The sequence below is a fragment of the Myxocyprinus asiaticus genome, chromosome 23, assembly GCF_019703515.2.
Source record: "Myxocyprinus asiaticus isolate MX2 ecotype Aquarium Trade chromosome 23, UBuf_Myxa_2, whole genome shotgun sequence".
NCBI classification, from domain to species: Eukaryota; Metazoa; Chordata; class Actinopteri; order Cypriniformes; family Catostomidae; genus Myxocyprinus; species Myxocyprinus asiaticus.
In genome coordinates, this window is record NC_059366.1 from 43,470,344 (window position 1) to 43,497,602 (window position 27,259).

Genomic DNA, 27,259 nt, shown 5'->3' on the forward strand with positions numbered 1-27,259 from the left:
AAGCGTACAAAGTACAGAAATAGACAATGTAGAAACAAGATAATGGTGAAGTAAATAAATCAATGAAGGAAATAAATTACTATTTAAAATTAAATAAAATTAAAATAACTAATACAAACAACAACAAAAAACCCCGGTAAAACTAATAATAATAATAAAAAATTAATAAGGATTAAAAAAAAAAAAAAAAAAAAAAAAAACGAATATTCATTTCCAAATTTAGCCAGACTCTTTGTGAGAAGCGCGCGCGTCCTAAAAAGTCACAGTGACGTCACAGGGTAGAGGGGGTTGACAACATTCTTTCATCTAGAGTGTGTTTGGTGCTGGTGACCGAAAACAGAAGGGAAAAGATGTTTTTTGATCAGGACGCAATCTACTTCATGTGTCTGATGTAGATCTGACAAACATTTACGAAGGAAGTTTTGCTGGTATTTAAAAAAAAATAAATAAAAAAAAAAAAAAAAAGAAGAAGAAGAGAAAACGTGATGGTGTTTATTTCAGGCAAAAGTTTCTTGGCAATGTTGCGGTTTTTAACTCCGCTGCTCGTCGGATTGTTTTCACAGTCAATACGAATGACAACTGGTAAGATCTGTAAATTATTTCAAGCAACTGTGGTCTGTTTGTGCATGGATGCTTTAACACAACAGAATCAATAAGCTTAAAACGTTTATTTTTCCAGAAAGCATTAATAATAAAAGCAAGTGCATTAGTTGAGAGTTTATAAAAAGTCTTAAGATGGATTCTTGCTTTGTGCCATATGGAATTGATTTCAAAAAAGTTAGTTTCATTAAATTGCATGTTATGCATGTCAACAAAACAGGTCACTTTTCTGTATTAACACATTATTAGTGTGATTTGGTTAGATTACATTAGTTTAATGTTGTGGAAGGACCATAACTATTAATTAAGTTTTAAGCACACAGTGAATGTCCATAAGATAAATTATTCAAATCCAAATTTACAGTTACTTTTATCTTATATGAGCATCTGTAGGTTACATAATAGCCTGAGGTGCAGAAAGTGAACTGTCTATACAAGATATTGTACACTTCAGTTCACTATAGTCTAATAGTTAAGAGGATTATACAGTTGAAATAATCTGCTCCAGTTTCATACATGTTAAGAAACTAGATAGTTTTAAATCTGTGACTCTAGTTCATGTGGTCAATGTGCACTGAAAAAGCTTTACTGTGGAAAGTGGTACATTAGTTAACATGTTGATAATGATAGTTCAAAATGTTGAATGTTGTAGTAAAATGTAAACATTACTAAGCTTACTTAAATGGCATGTACATCAGATTTGTAAGTTGAAGTTACTGAAATGTTTTAAGTTAATTTTATTCTCTCACTTCAATCAATATGTCATGAAATTAAGTACATTGTTCTTACATTTTATACCATTGCAACTTAGAAAATATTTGTGCAAAAACTTGCCAAATAAAAATGGTCAGATAACCTAAAAATGTGCTCCATGTGGTACAGTAAATAAACTGCTTTTATTCAGATCAAATGTTTACTATGACTGAAACAACTTCATTGGTTTGCATTAATGAAAGTAATCTAATGGTCAGATAATGTAGATCTAGTGCCATAATGTATCGTAAAAACTCAAAAAACTGCACATTTTTGCTTTTTTACACTGTACATTATTTATAAGTCAGAATAGAATGTATTATCCAAATAAATTTGCACCTGTAGGCATTTTTAATTTGACATAATTACACGGGATACAGCAATGCGCTATAATGCAAGGAATAACAGACTTTGCTTTGATTTTCAGTCTATGAACAATGGCATTATGTAGAACAGTACACATTAAATTGTGTTTAATTTTTTAACAAATGCTGTTTTAATACTGCATTTAGCTTGGTTTTGATCATTTGCAGGTGAATAAGCATTTATTAAATAGACTTTTCACACTGGATGTGTGTTGTTGCATGCATTCCAGTGATATACTCTCCTGTCATAGAATACAGTATAAAAACTATTAAAGGGTTAGTTCACCCCAAAAATGAAAACTCTCTCATTATTTACTCATCCTCATGATCTTTTTCACACCAAAAGCGATCGTGTTGCTTTAGAAGACATTAATTTAACTGCTGGAGTCGTATGGATGACATTTATTCTGACTGTCTGTTCTTTATGGAGCTTCAAATGTTGAATCACCATTCACTTGCATTTTAAGGACCTACTGAGCTGAGATATTTTTCTAATTTTCTTCACATGTGTTCTGGTGAAGAAAGAAAGTCATACACACTTGGGATATCACGAGGGTGAGTAAATGATGAGATAAATTTCATTTTTGGGTGAACTATCCCTTTAACAGACTGAAATGCTCTCTCACTATGAGAACTTGGCATTTGCTTCCAACAGATTCCATTAGAGTAAGAATTTCCTGTTGCTCCTGGAGAACAGGAAGCTGGTTTGCCAGTGCATTTCTGAAGCTCAGACAAAGCGGAGTCACTCAATAGAATATGTCAAAATAATAATAGTAATAGTAATAGTACAAAAAGCAGGCCTACTGGTGGTACCATTGTAGAGTTGGTAATACTATAATACTTTGATATAAACCATAGTACTAAATGAGTACATATTCATATACAATGGAATGTACAAACAAAACCATGGTAATACCATGGTGCTTTAGTACAGTATATACATAGCACTGAATGATTACTATACAGTATTTATGTATTTTTATATTTTTGTGGTACTTCAAATGATGCCATGGTATTACCATGGTACATATCCAAAAGCCATGATATCATCATGGTATCATGACCAAACCAAACATGGTAATGCCATGGTACTTATAATATACTAATATAACATAGTGCTGAGTGATTACCATATTCCACAGTATTTACATGGTACTTCATTAACATGAAACAGTACATGTCCCAATACCATGGTGTAATCATAATTCTATGTTCAGACAAACCATGGTACTTTGATAAATACCATAGTACTGAATGAGCTGCTCCATTTTCAAATATATTACCATGGTATTTACATCACAAAAACATACCCAAAAGTACTATGGTACTACCATGGTTTTTTACATGCACATGGTATTCTTTTAAGCACATAGAGTTCGAAGTAAATACCATGGTATGTGAATTTCTGCTTTAAGTATATCAAAGTACCATGGTATTCATATCTGATATCATCACTGTACTATGGTATTGCCATCTTATTATTTTAAGAGACATGGCATAAATGGCATAAATCCAAAACCATGGATTTATCTTGGCACCATGACCATTTTGCAGTTATAGATACTTAATAAATGTTAAAAACAGTAACAACTGCTGTACAGAAATGTTGATTTTATTTGTATATAGAGGTAAACAGTGGCTTTGTTAGATTGGTTAAACATCTTGACTGTCATGGGATATGCTCATATTGACGGAAACTTTGATTTCCTTAAAATAGCTGCCAATAGGAATCATCCACTAGCTGTTGTCCATCAGGGAGGTTCTCCTCATTGGGCGAGACATGGGCACTCTTTCCGACCAACACGGGCAATGCAACCTCTGATTGTACCGGCTCAAGCCCCGAGTGTCGACATAACACAGGAGAAGCTCCAAAAACTATGCTTCAAACCGACGGTGGGCCCTATCCAGCAGTCAGAGGGGAAAGAAGTCAGATTTAACTGCTCCGTAGACATCAGTGATGTGAGCCTGGACCTGAATATTCTGTGGTTTAGGAATGGAAAAGAAATCCTTGATAGCACGCAGTCACAGGTATTCACTCATGGGACTGGCATCTTGTTGTCCACTTTAAGGTAAGGCAGAAGAATCTAAGTACAGTACAAAAATGTCAGTTCATTTGCAAATTGAAACTAATTCACCATGATTATGGGTATTTCACAGTGATTGACCCATATTGTATATTGTTTAGGTAGATTAATATGCATGTATCTCACCAACCTGACCTGATTTCCATGCCAGTTTAGCAGATTAACAGAAGTTTTTGTGTTGGATCCAAAGTCCACCAACAGCCTTGTTAATGGATAATGCTTATTTTTCAAATGGTTTTAGTGAATTTTGAGGAAATACTGTGTAAAAACATTTATTATGAGAATTCATAGCATAAATAAGGAATTTCATAGTTATTTCTTTAAATATATATTTTATTACTATATTTAAAAAAGTATATATATATATATATATATATATATATATATATATATATATATATATATATATATATATATAGTATTTTAATATTAATTATTTAAAATAACTGTAATTAAAAAAAATTAAAAAAAAATAATTCTCCCTTTCTCTACTTTTTTGCAATTTCACCTGCCTAGCCTTGATGTGAGATACCTAATCAGTTTTATTCCATACTTTCATTGGATAGTTGAAAAACGCCCATTTACTGCGGATTTACTGTTGAAATTCAGTATTTTGGCATTGTGTTGTTCCTCAGTTTTGTAAGCCCTTTTGGATAAAAGTGTCTGCTGAATGAATACATTTAATGTTAATGTAATACAATTGTTTATTGTTAGGGGTTAGGGTTAGGCAAGAACATAAAGAGACCTCAGAAAATGAATTTATTGCTATTTTCCTACACATAACATAATAATGTTTTTCTTTAACCTCCTGAGACCCAAGCATGACTGCTGTGTGCATTTTTCATTTCCCTTTTTGATTTGCAACTAGTAGCACCTAATAAACAAGCAAAAAAAAAAAAAAAAAAAAAAAAAAAAGGCAGAAAAAATAATTCTAGAGCAAATAGTTTTCCTAAAAATTGATGTCTACATACACCGATCAGCCACAACATTAAAACCAACTGCCTGATATTGTGTAGGTCCCCCTTGTGCCTCCAAAACAGTGCCAACCCGCATCTCAGAATAGCATTATATTCTTCTCACCACAGTTGTACAGAGCGGTTATCTGAGTTACCGTAGACTTTGTCAGTTTGAACCAGTCTGGCCATTCTCTGTTGACCTCTCTCATCAACAAGACATTTCCATCTGCAGAACTGCCCCACTGGATGTTTTTTGTTTTTGGCACTATTCGGAGTAAATTCTAGAGACTGTTGTGTGTGAAAATCCCAGGAGATCAGCAATTACAGAAGCCCGTCTGGCACCAACAATCATACATGTGATTGTTTAATCAGCCAATCGTCTGGCAGCAGTGCAGTGCATAAAATCATGCAGATATGGGTCAGGAGCTTCAGTTAATTTTCACATCAACCATCAGAATGGGGAAAAAAATGTGATCTCAGTGATTTGGACCGTGGCATGATTGTTGGTGCCAGACGGGCTGGTTTGAGTATTTCTGTAACTGCTGATCTCCTGGGATTTTCACACACAACAGTCTCTAGAATTTACTCCGAATAGTGCCAAAAACATAAAACATCCAGTGAGCGGCACGAGGGGGGCCTACACAACATTAGGCAGGTGGTTTTAATGTTGTGGCTGATCGGTGTATGTGGACAGCAGAACTAAGTTGTGAAATTTTAAATAATACCAAGCTATAGAAAGTCAGATATTTTTAGAACAAATTGGTTATTATGTTTCCAGGATTGTTGGTTATTCATATTTTTGAGACGTTACAGACATGACAGCTGATTTTCCATAAAGCTGAATAAATAATTCTGAAGGTACTGAATGTAATGGCCAGCATCATCCAACCTCTGCCAACCATGTTACAATAAAATTTTGCATGATAAATTCTGAATCTACACACTGATTACCATTGTCCCATGTCTGCCAAACATGTTGAGTGGTGCAAACATCATCTGCAGCTTGAAACTGAACTTTTAGTCGGATTGTAGGTGTGAATGCACTTGGCTGCATAAGAAAGCTATTGGATGCTCCCTAGATCCATATTTAACCTCCAGTGTGAGGTCATGCTGTTGTGTCACATGACTCGGTGTGCCAGAGGTTTAACCCTTAAATGACAGTCTAGAGTGTTGTGAACAGTATTCAGTCAGTTTAGTTTAAATTAATTGAAATTATGCATTGCGTATAGCGAATCAAAAATACAACGTCCACGCATGTGGATGCAGGGTTGCACAAGGTTAAAAGATTTCTTTGATTTCATAAATATTTCAGTTTATTTCAATATATCTTACATTTTACTGCTTGTAAAAATAAAAAAGTAACATTGAAAGGATATGAACATTTACCTTGAGTTCAGCTACCTTCTCAAAAAATGCCGCCATGTTATGTTCAGATAAACATTGTGGGTTGATGATGAGAGTTGCAAAAAATGTCCCAAAATTGTGACCGACACTCATTCATTGCTCCTCTCCCCATTCTTTGAAATATTTGTATTCTCCAGGATACAAAATATTTTTCGGGTTAATTCCAGGAAGATTGCCTTATTTGCTCATTAAATTGCATCACAATCTGTACGTACTCTATAATACACCTGCACTATTTTGTCCATTGACCACCTTATATTGCTAACGACCTTTGAAAATTATAAAAATTGGTCAACCACTAATCTTTGAAAGAGTTAATGTTTCATGAGATAAGTCACTGGACTCCAAATTTTGTCTTCGCTGAAAATGTTTAGTTGTTTGTAATAAGTGACTTAAATATTCCTGATTTATTTATTTTTTCAAGCATAAGCAGTGTCCAGAGAGCAGATGCTGGCGAGTATCACTGCCGGCTCAGTGTCAGCAACAAGATCATTGAGTCAAATCCCATCTTTTTAGAGGTAGAGGGTGAGTAGACCTTCACTTTGGCACTTGCATATAAGAATAGCTCACAATCTTATTCTCTAAAACGTATTCACAAGGTGCTCTAGCTACATTTTGATGTTTTGCCCCATTTTGCTCCATTCCAGGCCTACCCACTTTCACCATACAGCCGAGTGATGTAAACATCACAAGAAACACTCCCTTCACTTTGACCTGTGAGGCAGTCGGTCCTCCAAACCCTGTTACTATCATGTGGCTTCATAAGGGCAAGAGATTTCTAGAACGCAATGAGTCGTCCAGCACCATTACCGTTGAAGGTATGAACTTGTGGTCTCTTATTATGTTCGTCAATGCTATTGTTTTGGATTTTTACACTGTAGATCGAGATTCCTTTGTAAGACTGCTCAGAAATGCTTTAGTATGTTGATATCGAGGATTTTTGTTAGTATAGTAAAATATCAAATGGCCTTGGTATTGAGACTTTGGCCTCGAAAAAGGTATTGTGAAGTGAAATCAAGCATTCTCAGAAAACAAATCTCGAGAGTCTGAATTTATCTGAATTCATCATGACTAGGGCTGGTGGAATTAAACGGCATCAAGGCTTGTTACTGTATAGGAGTGGTGGTGGTGTAGTGGACTAAAGCACTGAACTGGTAAACAAAAGTTGTTGGTTCAATCCTCACAGCCACCACCATTGTGTCCTTGAGCAAGGCACTTAACTCCAGATTGCTCCAGGGGGATTGTCTCTGTAATAAGGGCACTGTAAGTTGCTTTGGATAAAAGCGTCTGCCAAATGCATAAATGTAAATGTATACTGTGTTGATAAAAGGAACTAGCTCGACTGCTGGAATGCACATGGTTATTGTTTAGAGAATTAGAGTTATTGATGTGGTTTACCACAAAGTTATACTTTCTCAAGCTCCGTTGACACAAAATGACCCCAAAAAAACGTAATGAACTGTTCCACTAATGAATCAGGACTTTGTGATGGAGCGCAACAGTGCACGCCCACTTTTTCAGCCATTTTGGTTTTGGAAGTATTTTTCCCATTCATTTTTTCCATAGGAATTTAATACAATCCTTCATAAAAAAAAAACAACAACAAAAAACAACCAGCTCTGAAGTGAAGCACAACATTACAGACTTTGATTAAAAAAACAAAGGTACAAGTCTTTAATGAAATATATCAGTAAGTAAATTGAGAGTGTAGGGAAAATGACTTGATTGCATTGTTCACAGAGCATCAATGGAGTAGATGTTTGCTGCAGAGCTCTTTTGCTGCACTTTATTAGCTGTGATTCTCTGATTGGTGGAGTTCCCCTCTCAGGATCATGGGTAGTGTAGTTCTTCACCAGAATTTTTCTGTTAAATAGAAAATGAAGATGAAATGACATGGACTGTTGGCTTCAACAGAAATATATGCCTTCAATTAACAACCTTAGAGCTCATGTCTGTCTTTAAAGGTTTATCTTTAAAGATCGACTCCTATGGAGACAATGAATGGGATTTTTACTTCTGAAACCAGACTGTTGCACTCTATTGCTGTAAAAGCATTAATATAGAAACCACCAAATGTAGATTGTGCTCTGAGCCTTCTAGTGAAGATTTGAGAACATTTTGGGGATCTACAGGACAAAGAAATTAAAAACTATTTTGACAATCATTAAGCATATTATCATGAATTTTCACTTTTAAAGCTAAAGTGTGTCATTTCTGTGCCACCAATCTCAAAAATAATCATTGTTTTCAAACCGCTTCTCCTAATATTAACCTTGTCTGCTGTTAATTGAGTAAACATATAGTTCCGCAACCAACTCCATGCTTCTGTGTCAGGCTGCACAAACAAACAGAGCAATGTTTTGGAAGTTTTCAAGGAAATCAGGACCAAGTATTTTAACTAGGGCTGGGAAATTTAATGCATTAATTCCTGCAATTAATTATAGACTGGTTTAAAGCATTAAAAAAAAATTACGCAATTAATGCAGGCTTTTTTTTACTTTATGAAATTTCCCCAATTCCTGTGGCTAAAATTGGCATATCTGAATTTCCCCGAGGTACATGCTTGGCTCAACTGCACATCCTATTACAGAAACTGATTGTGTGGAGCAGTGCATGCCTATTCATTACGCACTATGCATGCATAATAAACACTGGAGCGGATTTAATGTACGGAGAATGGAGACCCACAAGCGGTGAACCAGGTGTGCTTGAGTTACGTGCAAGTTGCCGTATCAACGATTTAAAGTTAAAACATTTTAATTATCGATTTGTTTCTTACACCAAACTATCAATTTGCTTCAGAAGACATTAACCGATTGACTGGAGTTGTGTGGATTACTTTTATGCTGCCTAAATATGCCTTTTGGACTGTCAAGTAGCCAGCAGCCTGATGGCACCTGTTTACTTTCATTATAAGGACCTACAGAGCATCAGCATTTTTCTAAAAATCTTAATTTTTGTTCTGCTGAAGAAAGACAGTCATACACATCAGGGGTAAGTGAATAATGAGAGAATTTTCATTTTTGGGTGAACTATCCCTTTAATACCTGTAAAAAATGTACTCTGTCCACAAAAAAACAAAACAACAAACATTTTAACATGTACATATTTAAATAATTAAAATAAATGATGACTTACCTATTTTTTTTTCAAGTTCTTTGAGACAGAGTATAAAGCAAATATATTTATGATTATATTTTTTTAATGTTTTTGTAATGCATCATGTGCCATGATTAATCACAGAAAATTTTAATCGATTCACAGCCCTAATTTTAACAACAAAAAAGTTCAGCTTCAGCTTTAAGCTTGTCCATGCAGAATCTTCTTTTTATAAACCTTCATAAAAACTCTAAAATGTACAATTTCTGTTGCCTAGCCTTCTGAAGTGTTTTGGAAAGTCACATTCCAGACAAGGTCGTGTATTCCCTGCCGTCCCCTGACTGAGATCATCAGGCACATATTTGGTTTTCTAAAGATATGGAAAGTGTGTGCATATCAGATATTATAAATTTGAAGCATAATTGAGCCTGACTGTAAGAGTTACAACTACTCCTCAGCTCAGCTCATGGTGGAATTATTTCAGTTGTTGGCTCCAAGCAGGCCTAGATGGAATCTGATTATTTTCTGTGCTGTTTTTTGAGACCTAATCAGCCATGTAAAAGCTAGTATTTAGAAATCGACTTTGAGCTATGGAGAAAATACATGCAAAGTCACGTTTTTACTGTCAGGGTCATGGGATAATGGGATGAAATCTTACCCCAGTTTACTTTGATAATTCTGCAGTCTGATTACAATGGGCACCATGTGACTGCAGTGCCTTGAACTGTGGGCACTTTTTGTTTTTGATCATATTATACACTTGATTGAGTCACACTTATCAAAATCATTACTCATTAGAAGTGTTTACAAAGGCAAGTGTCACTATTACTGTTGCTCATACTGGATCGGTGACTGAACAAAGTTTTAAGGTCAAGGGTTGTGTGCTGTAACTTTTCTAAGTGATCGAAGTGATATGATTAAGATATGAACTCCCATAGACTTGCATGTAAGGAGGGAACTGAGACATATCTAGAGCTCAGAATTTTATGTATAGACGTTATTTTTTTTAATACCCTGAACACTCTAGCAACCCCCTAGCAACACCTTAGCAACCATCCAGAACATCATAGCAACCACTCAAAACACCTTAGCAGCTGCACAGTGATGCCTTGGCAACCATTCCCGGCACCCTAGCATTGTGGCATGACTTTTGCACCACTTTGATTTTATTCTGAAAATGTCAAAATCTAATATGCTCGCTACAGCTGAAATTCCAAGATTTTAGGTTAAGATCCACCATATTTTTTAGGTTAATCTCCTAGGCATGGTAATCCGTTTCTTGGCAATAGGCATAAACCTATTTGAGAAAGCAGGTATTTTTATGGTTAACGTTAATTCACCTGGTGTTATAGAGAGATAGAGGGAGGGCTGATATTACCGGTACACACAAAAGCCTCATTCAGAGGGCCAGTCTTCCCTACAGAGTGGCTTGAAAAGAGAGAGTAGACCAATCTGTACCACATTCTTCAAAATAAAGACTTCTTAAAGTCTTTGTATGGTTTATCAAAGAACCCTCTTCTTATCAAGGATTCGATTTTGGCTGTACATGGTTCCTGAGTTAATTATATACTGTATGTACTTTTAGAAAGTAAAAAAGTTCTTGAAATTGCATTATAGGTTCTTCAGATCAGTGGTTATACGGAGCGAAAGTATACAACACATAGATTGTTTTCTAAAGAACCAAATTACTTAAAGGGATAGTTTACCCAAAAATGAAAATTCTCTCATCATTTACTCACCCTCATGTCATCCCAGATGTGTATGACTTTCTTTCTTCAGCAGAACACATTTGAAGAAAAAAGAAATATATCTCAGCTCAGTAGGTCCTTAAAATGTAAGTGGATGGTGATCAGACATTTGAAGCTCTAAAAATCACAGACAGTCAGCATAAACATAATCAATACAACTCCAGCGGTTAAATTAATGTCTTATAAAGTGAAATGATCACTTTTGGTGCGAAAAGTATCAATATTTAAGTACTTCTTACTTCGAAAGTCTGATCACCATCCCACTTGCATTTTAAGGACCTACTGAGCTGAGATATTTTTCTATTTTTCTATTTTTCTTCAAATGTGTTCTGGTGAAGATAGAAAGTCATTCACATCTGGGATATCATGAGGGTGAGAAAATTATGAGAATTTTCATTTTTGGGTGAACTAACCCTTTAAAGAAGTTATATACTGTATATATTTTATTTTCTTGCCTGAGGTCCATTTATAATGTTAGTACATTTTTGTCCTAATTTAGTTTTTCATGACCATTTTCTGCCCTTTCTGTCACCTTTACAATCATGGTCCAGTATTAATACTCGCTAAGCACCAAATGCAAATAATTGGCTAAATAGTAAAACAAATTCACTCGTCAGTTGGCCAGTAACTTTATAAAGAAATGCAAAATCATATGATTTAAATACATTTTAAAAATGACAGTTTCACCCTTGCTAATTTACTCAAAGTCAGGGTTTTTTTTTATGCCATGGACCCCCGAATATGATGATCCCCTGGCGAGGGACCCCCTCCATAATATGCAAAGGTCGTGATGTATTTTCATATGTAAAGACCCATTTATACAGTGTGAGAAAAATTGTGTGATATTATAATCACATAATAAATTTGGTCATTTAGCAGATGCTTTTATCCAAAGCGACTTATAATTAATATTAATTATAATTAAATTTTAATAATTATAATTTTTTTAATTTTAAAATAAAACAAAAAATGTTCAATCTCTGTTTTAATAATTAAACTATTCATTTATGTCATCACTCAAAAATGTTCACTTCTTGGCATTCTCATTAAAAATGCTAAAATGTTTTCATTAAATATATGTTGTAAATATTGTTGTTTATTGTTATAATGGTGCATATGTAATGCATATAAATAAAAATAATTGAATATCAAAAGAGAGCAGCAAATTACCCACCACTGTTCTATAGGGCTGGGTATCGATACAGTTTTCCCAATTTTATTCCGTTCCGATTCACAAGCTCTTGATCCATTCAATTCCAATACGATTTAATTCAGTTCTGGTTAATTTTGGGTATATTTCATTTATAATGTCCATTATGCTTACATATGAATCAAATTCTCATCTAATGCCTTAAATTATACAGGGAACCTTCTAACTTGGCACATTAAGGAAATATTAATTTAAAAAAAATAACAACAGGGCCTAAACTATGCAGTTCAATTGCTATTTATTTAATTGATGTAATAATTAACACAGCCAAAAAAAAAAAAAAAAAACTTTAACGAAAAAAATAAAAGATTGATCTTGGGAGTTTAAGGATCGATATCGTGATCGTTCAAATTTTCAGATTTTATCAGTCATTTTAGTGTAGGAGAACTCAACAACAAAAAAACACTTGGTGACAGAATCACCATTACAATCACGTTTCTGATAAGGTCATGAGTGTGATCGCTGATGAAAACATTCAGATCAGCATGATGTCTTGTCAGTTCTTCAGTTGAAGCTCATTGGGAAATTGGGGAGTCCATCCCGGCAACAGAATGATTTTTTTTTCCCCAATAAGTTTGATTTGCTTTGCCAGTTCTCAGAGCCATTAACTCACAGCCCCAACAGTCAAGGGATTAACAACCTCCCGCTAGCAGACGATGATGCGTGCTTTACTTACCAGATATTACCCTTACAAAAATTCTAGAGGTCTGGAAAACTAGCAGCAAACTTGCCATGAATTTGCCGCAAATTTGCCACTCATTATTTTCACATGCAAATGAGCTTGTGATTTGCCGCAAATGTTTGCCAGAAGTTTGCAGCTCTTCACTGGTAATGGTGAACCTGCAGCAAACCTCTGGCAACAATGGACAATTTGCCACTAGTTTGCCACAAAGCTCATTTGCATGTGAAAATTAACAGTGGCAAGTTTGCGGCAAATTTACCATGAACTCTCGATTTTTTTTTAAGGGTGTCGAAAGGAAGGTTATGCCTGAAAATCCCTGTGTGTGACACCGGCTTAATTTGTAAGTGTTTTTAGCATGTTGCTGGTTGTTAAAGTTTTTGGAGTGTTTTTCAGCATGTTGCTCTATGGTAGCTAAAGTGTTCTGAGTGGTTAGCACGTTGTTATGTGGTTGCTAGGATGTTCTGAGTGATTAGCACATTGCTATGTGGTCGCTGTGGAGTTCTGAGTAGGTTTTTTTTTTGCACATTGCTATGGGGTTGCTAAGGTTCTCTGAGTGGTATTTAGCACATTGCCATGTGGTTGCTAAGGCATGTGAGTGGTTTACAGCATGTTGCTATATGGTTGCTAAGGTGTTGTGGGTGGTTGGTAGCTGTCAAAAGGGGCCACTCCCACCCTTACAAAAATCATGGCAAATTTGCCACAAACTTGATGCAAATTCGCCACTGATCATTTTCACATGCAAATGAGCTTTGCGGCGAACTTGCAGCAAATTGTCCATTGTTGCCAAAGGTTTACTGCAGGTTCACTACTACTGCAAACTTCTGGCAAACATTTGCTGTGAATCACAAGCTCATTTGCATGTGAAAATAATAAGTGGCAAATTTGCAGCTAGTTTGCCAGAACTAGGTGTTTTCAGGTGTTAGCTTCATTTACATCATCGCCGGCAGGCGGAGGGAGATGAAGCGCACATCAATCACTTGACCGTCAGGACGCCCTCTTGAGTTAATGGTTCCAGAAACTGGAAAAAAGGATCCAACATGACAGAAAAAATCGTTCTGTCGCCGGGGCGGCTCTTGTGTTTTCTTGAAGTGACCAATGAGCTTCTTCTTTTACTGAAGTACTGACAAGAAGTCAAGCTGATCTAAACATTTTGTCACCAACCGTTTTTCCACACTAAAATGACTAATAAAAACAGAAAGCGGAGGCACAACAGTCTGTTTTTATTGAACGTAATCCTTTACTCAACAAAGCTCCATATGGACATACGCATTCTTTGGCAAGCCTTGAGGGGATAAATACACAATCACACACTTTCACAAGCTAAAATTACTCCATGAATCACATCCTAAATCACTCTATTACAATTGTTTCTGCTCACGCGGGTCTCCTGTTATTTCGGCGAGCTCCTCGTGACAGGGAATCAGAAAGAGAGAGAGTTGCGGTGTGTTGGTATGTCTCCACCATTTTGTAATGGCAAGTGTGTCAAACCTGTCAAAGAGAGCGAGATCTCAGCAAAACAGTCTGTGTGTGTGAGACACCCAAAATCTAGTTTTTTTGAGTCTGCTAGAGTGATGCTGGCTTTAGTTGTTCTGTGTTCTTTAGTTGTTCTGTGTTCACATTGCTATGATTCCCAAGGTGTTCTTAGTGGATAGCACGTTGCTATGTGGGTGCTAGAGTGTTCTGAGTGATTAACACATTGCTATATGGTTGCTAGGGTGTTCTAAGTGATTAGCACATTGCTATGTGGTTGCTAATGCTGCTTTCCATTCAAAGTCAGATGTGGGATATTCTGACTTGATATCTCCAATCTCCGACCATAAAGGTATTCTGTTGCCTGATGTTTGAGGATGACCCATAAATGAACAAAACTGCAATCCTTCCGTTAGCTTAGCAAGTGTTCGGTTGTCACCAGAGATGTCTACTAGCAACCAAATTGATAAACATTGCTGCAATGATAGCATTTGTTGCACTCACATCACGTCACAAATCTGAGTTTAATATTTCTGCACGAGTTTCCTAGTTGGAAGTCTTCAAGTGGTTTTGCACTTTTCCTAATGGATAATAAGTACTGTGGTGGTACTATAGTACAGTTATGTATCAGATACCATGGTACTTTTTTTATACTATATTCATATACCATGGTACTTCAAGGTACTTCAAAGGATGCCATGGAATTACCATGGTATGTGTCCAAAAATATGGTAATACTTAGTACTTTTTGTTACTTTTTGTTAGTGTTGTATTTGGCCCTATCCTAAGCGATCACAGATTCTGTTGGATCAGTATGCATCAGAGCTAGAATGGCTCTCTTTCAAACCCGGTAATTATAGGCCATCAGAAATGTGGCGTACTACCTGGCACACATACAGCCTTACAATCTGTGCAGCCAAATGTCAGTATTTGCTTAGAAAATGGCCTCTCCGTTTGGTTTATGAAATAGCCTCATGACCACAAATGAAGTGTTATTTGGGTAGACTTCAGTTGCATCTTTTGTACTGTGGGTCATTGTTAGATTTGCATACTAAATTTAACCTCACTCTGAAAATCTTCCTTTTCGAATCAAAGCTTTTAGTGGCAGCCTGAAATAGCCTCCATCAAAGCCAATATCTCATACGGGAACTCTTTCAGAAATCCTTTGCTAACTTGCCAGCCGGTTCAAGTTCTAATTAGCTTTAAGGAGTGGTTTACATTATGTTAAAAATAGGCTGAAAAATATTGAACAGTTGACCCTCATCTTACATTTTTTTAGTGGTGCTTGCCAAGGCATCACTACATTTGCTAATACTCTGTTTTAGGGATTTAAACAAACAACTAACAGATAAGTAATAATAAACTTGCAGTTTGCTGATGAAAAGTGTACTATTTATTTCCCTTTTTAAAAATCTAGAGTTGCCATAAACTTGCTGCAAACTTATTGCAAGTTATTGCAAAATGTTCACATGCAAATGAGCATTGCGGCAAGCACTTCATTGTTGCCAAAGGTTTGCTGAAGAGCTACAAACTTCTGGCAAACATTTGCGACGAATAAAAAGCTCATTTGTATTTGAAAACAATGAGTGGCAAATTTCTGGCAAGGTTTATGCTAGTTTACCAGAACTCTAGATTTTTTTGTAAGGTAAAACATGCTAGCATTGCCAAGCAACATGCAAGCAATGTCTATATGCTAAACATCTCTTACAAAAAATCTAGAGTTGCCGCAAAATTGCAAGCAAACTTGCCGCAACTCATTATTTTCACATGCAAATGAGCTCCTTATTCACCGCAAATATTTGCCAGAAGTTTACAGCTCTTCACTGGTTGTGGTGAACCTGCAGCAAACCTTTGCAGCAATGAAGAGTTTGCTGCAAAGCTCATTTGTATGTGAAAATGAATAAGTGGTGAATTTGCGGCAAGTTTGCAGCATGTTTGAGGCAATTGTAGAATTTTTGAAAGGGATGCTAGCAATGCCTAATAACATGCTAGCAACGCCTAGCATTATGGAAAAACATGCTAGCAATGCTTAGGCTATGTCTGATGGTTTAGCTAGCTGGTTGTTTCTCTAACTGTAGCCTAATGTTTCTAAACTTCTAACTATTAAAACTAGTTTAAACTTTCAGACAAGGTATCAAGACAACATCAAAGTTTGTGTCTACAAACAATATGATCGAGTTGAAATTAGCATCTTTTTCCATGGCTCCATCACTGTGGCATTTGAAAACAGAGGCACGATCTCTTCCACTGACAGTCAGAAATAGACACGTGATTTTGAGAGAGAAACAGCCAAACAAGAATCTTCCTGTCAGTTCCATTGGGGCAAGCAATGTGTCCTTTGTGACAGTGTTTTTAGCATTGGGAATGAAAGAGCAGAGATGCTCAGGCACAAAAGGGATATTATGTTCGGGTTAGTGTCCGTGTGGGACTAGAGGGGTGGAGTGGCACTTAAAGACTCTTAATTTGTGACACTCACAGCGAAAGTTACGCACCCTTACAAAAAATCTTGAGTTGCTGCAAACTTGCCGTAATTTCACATTTGCATGTGAACATTAATGAGTGGTGAATTTGCAGCAAGTTTGCACCAACTCTTGATTTTTTTAAAGGGCAGCCCTGCATGTGTTCGGTCAGCACGATTGAGTATTTTGTTGCACTTGCTATGTAATCGATGACATGCTGCAGACCTGAAGTCTCAGGTCGCTATTATTTAGATCTAAAAAGTAGAGTGAATTTTCTGTGCCACATGTGGCACCAAATGGAATTGCAGGACTCAGAAATGTTTGTGTTGCTTGTACATTCAAATCTTGGCGCAACAGTAATAGGGTGTTGTGTATGGTTGCTAGAATTGCCGACTGTCCCTTATAATACAGAATTGTCCCATAAGGAATTGTCCTGTTTTTAAAGAACATAATTGCTTCCATGCGGGACACAGTTTGTCCCATATTTTTGTGTCTTGCACCCAAACATCTGTGAACGTTTTTTGGATTTGTTTATTTATTTTTTGCATTTGAATCATCTTAACATTTACAATCAGTTAATGTAAACAAAATCAGATTAGAATTTAAAACAAATCATGAGAAATGGACCTGAAACTTAGAAATCTTTTGCGCATATCTTCTGTTGTGTTTTTCGTCAAAAACAGGAGAATTTAATTCATGTAACTTTGTAATTGCTTTACACTATTGTGCTTGTTCTGGAAGAGAGACCAACTCAGTGACGGTACTGTGGCACTTTTTAAGCAGATTAAAAACAGAGCAGCTTTGACAAAACAAATTGGAAAAGAAATTCTTTCTTTATGGCAATTAGTGTTCATTAAAGTGCTTGTTAAAAGTAAAGATTGAGCAACATTTGGTTCTCCCCTTATAGTTGTTTTACTTCATAAAATAATAACGCAACACTGTAGCCTAACCCTCAAATTACCGTAAAAACAACAATTAAAAAAACTATACAGCTCAAACAATACATACGTTTCAACAGAAGAATTAAGGTAAGTGCTTTTATAAAATTATAAGTGTTACATTTCTGCTCCATTCACTTCCATTGGAAGTGCCTCACTGTAACCTTGATTTTTGCTAAATACAATTTTTTTTCTTGCTTTTTAAGAAAAAGAAGGGATGAGTCAAAATATTTTTTTTAGTAGTAATCAACATGCGATTGAGCTTAACTTTAAACACGTCGCACTAAACATGTCTGTGAATCAGTAATGTTTTAGTGGGAGTTGAATGGGTGTTGCTGTACATTTGATGGGGTGTTCTACTATAGGTGCAAGGTTTAATACTATGGGTTTAAGGGTTCGAAAACTGGTTGAGCCAGAAGTTGACATGTTCAGCCTTTCATAAAAAACAGATGACACTAAGAAAATATATTAACATAGAAAAATGGTCTCTTCTCTGCAGGTGTTGTTAAACCAACCCACTACAGCTGTGAAGCTCACAATGAGAAAGGCCTTACAGTATCCAGAGAGGCTCACATCAATATCAAAGGTAAAGCAATGTCAACATGCAATACAGTGGCACCAAAATTAACTAATCCCACAACCAAGACCTTCTAAAAGGGTGTTGAATCTGAGAGTGAATATTTTTCTCATGCTTGTGAAAACACCACATATACGTAGTTTCACATCCTTTATTAATGTTTTTTCAGAGCTTCCTGACAAAGTGTCTGAAGTCACTGTAGTCAAACGTGAGGCCAACAAACTCATCTTGAGCTGGACACCAGGACACGATGGCTTCTCTCCTCTGAGCACCTGCTTAATCACGGTAAAATCGACGGCATGAGAATGTAAATAATTTTTTTGTTCATATTAAAAAGTTTTACACCAAAAGAAATAAACAGTGCTTTTAATAAACGGGCTCTATTTATGTGACCACGCTAGGTGCAGCGCAACATGCAACGACCATGCGCAACGTCTTATCTAATTGTGATTTATGCCAGCATAAAGTGCAAGTAGCCGTGTTTGGGAGTGTTTGTGCTATCTGTGGGTGTATGTGCGCAAACTGTGGGTGTATTGTATGTTAATGAAGTGGCGAAATGTGCAATTTGCTATTTTCCTGAGAAAAAGGTCTTTACGCTAAGACGTTTCAGAAGCACGTCTGTTTTCAGCGTTAAGTCTAAACTCAGTTTCTGCATTTGCAGTTTGGAGATTCCACCAGCAGGTGGTAATAAAGTTCATGTCCAAACTCGGAAAATATTGTGGAACATGAAATTATGTCTCTGACATTCAATGTTGTAGCCGTTTTATGAAACAAAAATGTATGAGATTTGTGTAAAATCTTCTAGAGGTCATGGTTTATTTTTTAATGATTATTATGTGTATATTTACATTTTATTTATTTATTTTTTTCTCCCAATTTGGAATGCCCAATTCCCAATGTGCTTTTTTTAAGTCCTTGTGGTTGCGTAGCGATTCGCCTCAGTCCGGGTGGCGGAGGACGAATCCCAGTTGCCTCCGTGTCTGAGACCGTCAACCCGCGCATCTTATCATGAGCATGTTGCCACGGAGACATAGCGTGTGTGGAGGCTTCACGCCATCCATCGCGCCATCAGTGCTCAACTCACCATGCACCCCACCGAGAACGAACCACATTATAGCGACCACAAGGAGGTTACCCCATGTGACTCTACCCTCCCTAGCAACCGGGCCAATTTTGTTGCTTAGGAGACCTGGCTGGAGTCACTCAGCACGCCCTGGGATTCGAACTAGCGAACTAGCTCCAGGGGTGGTAGCCAATGTATTTTACCACTGAGCTACTCAGGCCCCTACATTTATGATCTAATTTGTATTGGTGATTTTTAAGTCACTGCAAAAGAGGCTGGTGAAAGAAGTTGGAGAGGGTAAAATGTTTGTATTTAACTGGAGGTAGTTATGTATGATTTTTTTTAACCACTTTTTTATTTGAATTATATTATCATTGTTTGAAAATATAATTTCATTTCACAAGCTATTTTATTCTACATAAGTTTGGTCATATGACATAGTGTACCTTAATACGTAAAGTGTGTAATTTCTTCGCCACTATTGCCACTAAATGGAATTGCAAAAGTAATGAGTTTTTAAAACTCTCCCCTGTCTGCCATTGGTAAAAAATTTAAAGAAAGTCCCACCCCAAATTCATGCAACTGGTTGAGTCAAAGCTGCTGTGTCGGGCTGGTTGTGATGCTTAAAAAACATAGAAAGCACCACAGAGTCGAAGTGTTTCCAATTTCCTGAGTAGTCGACCTACAAATGGCTTACTTATAGTTGACTCTGCAGAAGCTTGGATACAAGAAAGTCTTTTAACATTTGAAAATTACTTCATCTTTTACTGCAACCGAAAGACCCGAAAGCATCAAAACCTGTGGGGAAAAATAGTGTAGATATAAAAAATTTGCAAGTTATTTTGATGCTATGAACAAGAAATAATTGAAGTCCTCTGTCTCTTCAAGGTACGAGAGCTTGGTCGGGAGTCGGCCCACCCCACTATCGTTCCTCCGTTCCAGTATGAGATCAGCAACCTCAGGGCCATGACCTGGTACAATATGTGTGTGTCCTGCACCAATGAGATCGGCTCGTCTCCGCCCAGTGCCTGGGTCCAGAGCAACACCACAGAGGGGGGTGAGTGTATATTTCTGTATATTTTAGCAAATGTAGTTAGTCATACTGGTGCATTTCCTGCATTTATCCACGCATACAGAATTTTGTTTTCTCCCAATTCCCCAATTCCCAATGTGCTTTTTTAAGTCCTCATGGTCGCGTAGTGGCCTCAGTCCAGGTGGCAGAGGACGAATCTTCTCAGACCATCAACCCACACATCTTATCACATGGCTTGTTGAGCGCGTTGCCACAGACATAGCACGTGTGGAGGCTTCACGCCATCCACTGCGGCAACCATGCTCAACTCACCATGCACCCCACCGAGAACGAACCACATTATAGAGAACACGAGGAGTTTTACCCCATGTAACTCTACCCTCCCTAGCAACCGGGCCAATTTGGTTGCTTAGGAGACCTGGCTGGAGTCACTCAGCACGCCCTGGGATTCGAACTAGCGAGCTAACGAACTCCAGGGGTGGTAGCCAGCGTATTTTACCACTGAGCTACCCAGGCCCCCCATGCATACAGAAAATTTGCGCACAGTATACATGCTGTATATTGATGAAATAGTGTAACTAGAGTAGCATTAGAGGTAGGCAGATATATCGGTTTTACTGATTAATCTGTGCCGATAGTTGCATTATGAAACTATAAGTTATCGGCAAAAATCTATGCTGATTAGTTGCCGAAAGTTTATTATTACTATTATTACTTAAATGCATATTTTGCTATTTTGATTAGAAAATCAAGTGTCCTAAATTAAAGCAGGAGCATGCAACGAACAATCCGAATATTTGGAAACATGCCCCATCAGCACATACATGGTGTATCAAACCTTATTTCTCATTAAACCTCATGAAATATATACAGTGCAGTATATGCAAAAGCCTTCTTTTGGAAGATATATAGGCTATAAAAAGCTTAATTTGGTCAATACTATAGAGCATTGTAATGGAGCCAAGTCTCTGTCATTTCAAAATAAGAGTCCCCAGTGTGTTTCGGGCTTGTTTATAGTTAAAAGTCCCACGTCATGCACCAGATATTAATTATTATTTTTTTGTTATTATTGTGATTTTGTTAACAATGAACTGCATCTGGGAATTTGTACTCTTGCAACCTCTATGTCTATGTAAAAATACATGGAAAATCAGCCAATTTATTAGTTATCTACCTTTCCCACCACCTTAGTTATCGGTATCCGCAAAATCCACTATCGGTTGACCTCTAAGTAGTATGTAGATTCTATGAAAGAGCCAACAGAATGTAAATAGGATTTAAAAAGATGTGATCTATTTGGGGGATTCCTGTAGTATGTAATTATGTCTTTCATATCCAAGACTTTTCCAAAAGCCGAATGGGAGTGACCTCATAGTCAGAAAATACTCTTGCCGTTGGGTGTGTCCATAAAGGGTTTCCTGAAAGATCTGTTCAGGAAATTTTCAGTAGCTGATAAACATTGTGTCTTATGTCATACTACGCTCCTAATGTAACACAGTGTGACTTTGCTTTCACAATTTTTATTTGGAAGTGTTTTACATGATTTCATATGAATAAAACGAAACCATTTTCTTAATTACCTTTCATACATTTTTCAGTCCCATCAGAGGCCCCCCAAAACCTGACAGTTCATATCAACAATTCCATGTTGATGATCCGCTGGGAAGCTCCGCCCCCTGACAAGCTAAATGGAATCTTGCAAGGGTATGATGTCACTGTCAAACATGGGACACATACCAACAAGGTTAGTAGTCGAGATTGCAGATTTTATGTTGTGTTTTAATTCATTTTATAAACTCAACTGGGGATCAATGAGAAATAAAATAAAGATTGTGAAACAAGATCATTTTTCCTGACGCTTCACATTCTGTATTTTCTCTCATGAGTCGCAACACTACAGACATCTGCACTGCCTCTGTTTTTAGTGTAATAGAGACAGTAACATGGACATTAACTTTTTCTACATCAAAACAACAGATTTTAGGTTAAAATAAATATGCATATTTACAGGACAAAATCCCCTAAATAAACTTTATAGTTGTTCCTATATGTAGAGACCGTATACTGTATGTAACCATTTTTGTTTAATACAACAAATTTGCATTCGCTGGTAGTGAAAGTGGCCTGTAGGGAGGGAATTTGCTGAAATGAAACCACTGTTCTTCACTATGTTGTCTCTAAATAGCTTGTAAAATCAGATGAAAGAGCTTATATTTCCCAGTCTGAAATGATTGATTTTTACAGTTTCCTTTAGCATGGCAGCCTGAAGAAGTTTGAGTTTAGAGCTGAGTTATTGAACGCCCCTTTAACAAAATGTATTATCTTTATGATGCCTTTATATTGCAGATCAGCTTGAAATGAAGCAATTTTTAATGAGCTCAGCAAAATTTGCCTGTGTTAAAGGAATAGTTCACCCAAAAACCCTTTAAACACTCTCATGTCATCCCAGATGTGTATGACTTTCTTTCTTCTGCAGAACACAGATGAAGATTTTTAGAAGAATATTTCAGCTCTGTAGGTCCATACAATGCAAGTGAATGGTGATCAGACCTTTGACGCTCCAAAAAGCACATAAAGGCAGCATAAAAGTAATCCATGCGACTCCTAATAATTTAAAGAAAGCAGTGATTTTCTTTTTAAATATTATTATATTTTATTTGAAAATATTTATCAAATCATCAAATCAAAGTCAGGTGGTGGAACCAATATGTAGGTAGACATTTATTTTTAAAGTCATTACATAATTTTTGTTTGAAGAAAATGCTATAGATGTTTTTCAAAAATTTATTAAACCAAAACGGACACTAAATTGATGCACGTGTTATTAACTAGAATTTTAAAAGATTTCTAATTTTTTATTATCTCGGGCAACCTTATTTGTCAGTTACCCATAAAAGTGTACAAACATAAGTGGCAACAACTGCTATTACAATAATAATAATAATAATAATAATAATAAAAAGCCCTACTATTGTTCAAACTAAATGAATGTCCCATATTCTGTCACCTCTGAATGCCCTGTGTAGACTTGCCACGATATCATAATTTTCTCACCGGTGTGGTGTTCACTCTAAAACCGACTAACACCGCTTGGGGGTATTACCGCTGGTTGGATGCTAAGTGGTACTATGGGGTAATTTTCGTTAAGCAATATCCTACACAATAATGCAAGGCAGCTTGATTTCAAACTTTGAACTTTATTTTTTTATTTATTTTACCTAAAAATTTAAATGAAACATGAAAAAAATGAAGTGCATTTAAAATGTGTGTTGTTAATAAGATGGCTTTTCAACAGTTGTGAAGGGCAGCATCTCTTTGGCAACAAACTGACTTCATCTGTGCATTCTCTTCATCAAGGGCTACCGGTCGGGTATTTCGTTGTCCGGGCAAATGCATCACTTATTGTGGGTTTTTGCGGGTTTAATGTTGGTGTTTTATTACCTTTCATCCCAGGACCCAGTTTAGCTGCTTCGGAAGGGTAATGACTTTGAATGTGTGTGAATACATTCATTTTGTTCCCTCCTAGGGCTGGTCAATATGCAAGAAACATGTCCACGATATTTTTATAACAAAAAAATCACATCGTTATCACACAATTACATCGTCAACCCCCCGGCTGAGGGATCGGTGAATATTCTTGCTTTAGTGATTTTGCATTGAAAATTTAATTCATTTCTTCAAAAAACTTAAACCAAAGACATTTCTAAAATTCAAGTTGCACTTCAAACGAAACGAAAAAGCAATAAAAAAAACCCATATATAACCACCTTTCCATTTACCGTCACGCAAGTATCCGTCTATGACAATAGGTGGAAAATTACTAATACTTATTAAGATCTAAAAACAATTCTAAATGTAAACACAATAATTATAATAATAATGATTATCACTGAAATATGGTTCGAGGTGAACGTGTTTTTGTATTATTCTATGACTGTGACTGTGGAAAGAGCTGAGATGTCTGTGGTCATTTGCAGCATTCTCATAGATGATATTATTCTTGCAAAAAAATTTCAGAAGACTGAAACAAAGAAAGAGTGAGAAACCTTTACATGTGCATGTTCCACGAGACTGCATGCCTCCGAACAAACAGCGCGTCAGATATGCGCATAGACGGCTTTTCTGTCATCTGTTCTTAAAATATAATAAAGTGTGTTTCTTCAAGCACTTGTCTGTGTGTCTAACAGCATTTCTTGTGTCATTCCGAATCCGAGACGTCTTACAGTTACCCATCATGCACGTTATATTCACAACCTGCAACTAAACGTCTTCTGTCAGTGTGCGTACTTTGCTACCTGTGTAATTTGATTTGTTGGTAAAGAACATCTGGCTTTCAGTGAGTTATTTAGGTTAATTTATCATTAGGCAACTATTGTTTATTTAAGGCTATTCTGTTCGTTAGGCTATTATTGTATTGATGTTGGAAGTTCCATTCATAATGTTTCCCCTTTTGCCCATTATACAATTTCACACAGGTGTTGTCAAATCAAGGGAAGTCATTTTTATTTGTGTAGTGCTTTTCACAACACGCATCGTTTCAAAGCAGCTTTACAGAAAATCATGCTTTAACAGAAAATGACACTGTAATATCTATAAAGTCTTAGAGTCATCATTGTGTAATTTGATTAAATATGTCAATTGTGTATAAAAATAAATAATTAAATAGTAATTGTATTTAAAGCCCCAGTGAGCAAGCCGAAGGCAACTGTGGCAAGGAACACAAAACTCCATAAGATGTTGGTTAATGGAGAAAAATAACCTTGGGAGAAACCAGGCTCACTGTGGGGCCAGTTCCCCTCTGGCTAAACAGCATGAATATAATGCCAATATTAGTTATTTATGAGATTATCATGAGATCACAGGGAATACCTCTTTTAAGAGCTTAGTTGGTATTGGATCTAATATACATGTTGTGGCTTTTGATTTTTGATACGTTTTGTTAGCTCTTTATGACCTATGACAGCGAAAGATTGAAGTTGCTCATGAGGAAATGTATGAGACACTGTTTTTACGGCCCTCTTCAGCCACTCTCAGCCCGTTCGGCATAATGCAGCAGTCCGTTTCAGCTTATTGCCGCCTGTTCGGCCCCGTTACTTGGCCAGCCTACTGGGAAAAGTTCCGGTTCTCACTATGGCCAGTCTCCTGCCTGGGACAGTTATACAGTTTTGTGGTCATTAAACAAAACTGTTTGACCACAGAATGCTGCAATTGACCAATCAGAATCAAGTATACCTGAGAGAGGTATGATATATTAATATATGTATCTGTGGGTTTCAGATTCACAGCATGAATACAGAGGCCGCAGTGACTCTGCAGGTGTTTAACACCTCTTACAGTGTGGAGGTTGTGGCTTGCACTCAGACCGGTTGTGGGATTAAAAAATCACGCTACTGGCTCTTCATATCAGACAGTGGTGAGTACACACCCCTTACCTTGAGCGTTCCAGAAGTAAGACGTAGCGAAACATTTTGCATCAGTGTGTTAGCCACTGGCACAGCAAAAGAATGATAAGGGACACGTGAACCTCTCTCTAAGCACTTTATTTTATTTTATTTTTTTGTTATTATTATTATTTTATATTTTATTTAGTTTTGTTTAATTTTATTTAGTTTTGTTTTATTTTGTTTTTCTTTTATTTATTTTTTGTTTATAATGTTTTTGTTTTATTTTTTTTATTTTATTTAGATTTTACGTTTTTTTTTTTTTTAATTGAATTTAATTTTGTTTAATTGTTAATGTAGATTTTATTTTTTATTATTGTTTTACTTAGTTTTGTTCTTTTTGATGAAGTAAATTTTGTTTTTGTTTTATTTTGTTTTAATTTTATTTGTTATTTTGTTACTTTATATTGCTATGTTTTATAATGTTTTTGGTTTAATTAAAAAAAATATTTAAGCTTAATTTTTTTTTGTTATTTTATTTATTTTTGTTTTTATTTTATTTTGTTTCTTAGTTTAATATTTTCATTTTATTTTATCACATTTTCCTTTCTTTTTACGCTGTCCAGACAACAGAAATACAGCCTTTCCTAGTAAACAAATCACCAGCTTATTGAATCTAAAAAAAGGCATCTTGCTGAATTGTGTTATTTTGCAAACTAATTACAATAAATACCCAATTTCCTCTAAGAAACATGCCTACAGTGAAGTTAAGTATGAAACATAAACTTATAAACATAAGCTGTATTTTTTCCATGGAACACAAAACGAGATTTTAGGCAGAATTTTCAGTCTTGATCACCATTTACTTTCATTTTATGGGAAAAAACAATATTCAATGCAAGTGTCCTCCACAGAAGATCAGAATGTCAAATGGGAATGAAACTGCATGTGGGTTCATTCTTGGGTGAACTATCCCTTTAGGATCATGTAGCACATGCATGTGTGTGTTTTGGTTGCAGAATCTCCAGAGTCTCCATCCACTACTCCAGTTCCCAATCGCCAAGACTCTGCATACATCGTGCTTGGAGTGGTTTGCGGTTTCTGTCTTTTGATTATTGTGATGTTCGTGGCCATGTGGTTGCGCAATCACTCTTATTTGCAGTACGTTCTTTGACATCTTTTTTTATAATCACCACAAAATCAAAACTGACTACTTTATTAATATATATTCTTAGTCTTACTGTGCACATTAAATCAAAGCATGTTATGAATTTGTTTGTCATTTCTAAGCTTTCATTAAAATGTAATAACTGGTTTCCTCCCACTTTCTCTGGAGTCCTTTAACGGCCTCTGGCTGACTTCACCAATGGAGTGGGGGAAGTGGTAGTTAAAGATGCACTAATTTAGTAGCCAAATGTTGACTGTTCAGGGTCCCAT

General features: G+C 36.2%; 1 protein-coding gene across 3 annotated transcripts in view; it reads left to right on the forward strand.

The window, feature by feature from the left end:
- The first annotated feature begins 325 nt into the window (after positions 1-325).
- The window catches only part of LOC127413524 (tyrosine-protein kinase Mer-like), a 44,963-nt gene continuing 18,029 nt past the window's right edge, over positions 326-27,259 (forward strand). Inside the window, exons 1-11 of one of the 3 annotated variants that reach the window (XM_051650735.1) lie at positions 326-582; positions 2,240-2,273; positions 3,436-3,787; positions 6,587-6,687; positions 6,810-6,980; positions 18,268-18,354; positions 18,515-18,630; positions 20,297-20,465; positions 22,040-22,185; positions 25,719-25,854; positions 26,842-26,983. In XM_051650735.1, the coding sequence (XP_051506695.1) occupies positions 3,528-3,787; positions 6,587-6,687; positions 6,810-6,980; positions 18,268-18,354; positions 18,515-18,630; positions 20,297-20,465; positions 22,040-22,185; positions 25,719-25,854; positions 26,842-26,983 (1,328 nt within the window). In that variant the 5' untranslated portion in view covers positions 326-582; positions 2,240-2,273; positions 3,436-3,527. The remainder of the gene's footprint in view (positions 583-2,239; positions 2,274-3,435; positions 3,788-6,586; positions 6,688-6,809; positions 6,981-18,267; positions 18,355-18,514; positions 18,631-20,296; positions 20,466-22,039; positions 22,186-25,718; positions 25,855-26,841; positions 26,984-27,259) is intronic. The other 2 variants (XM_051650733.1, XM_051650734.1) reach the window with 2 other exon arrangements.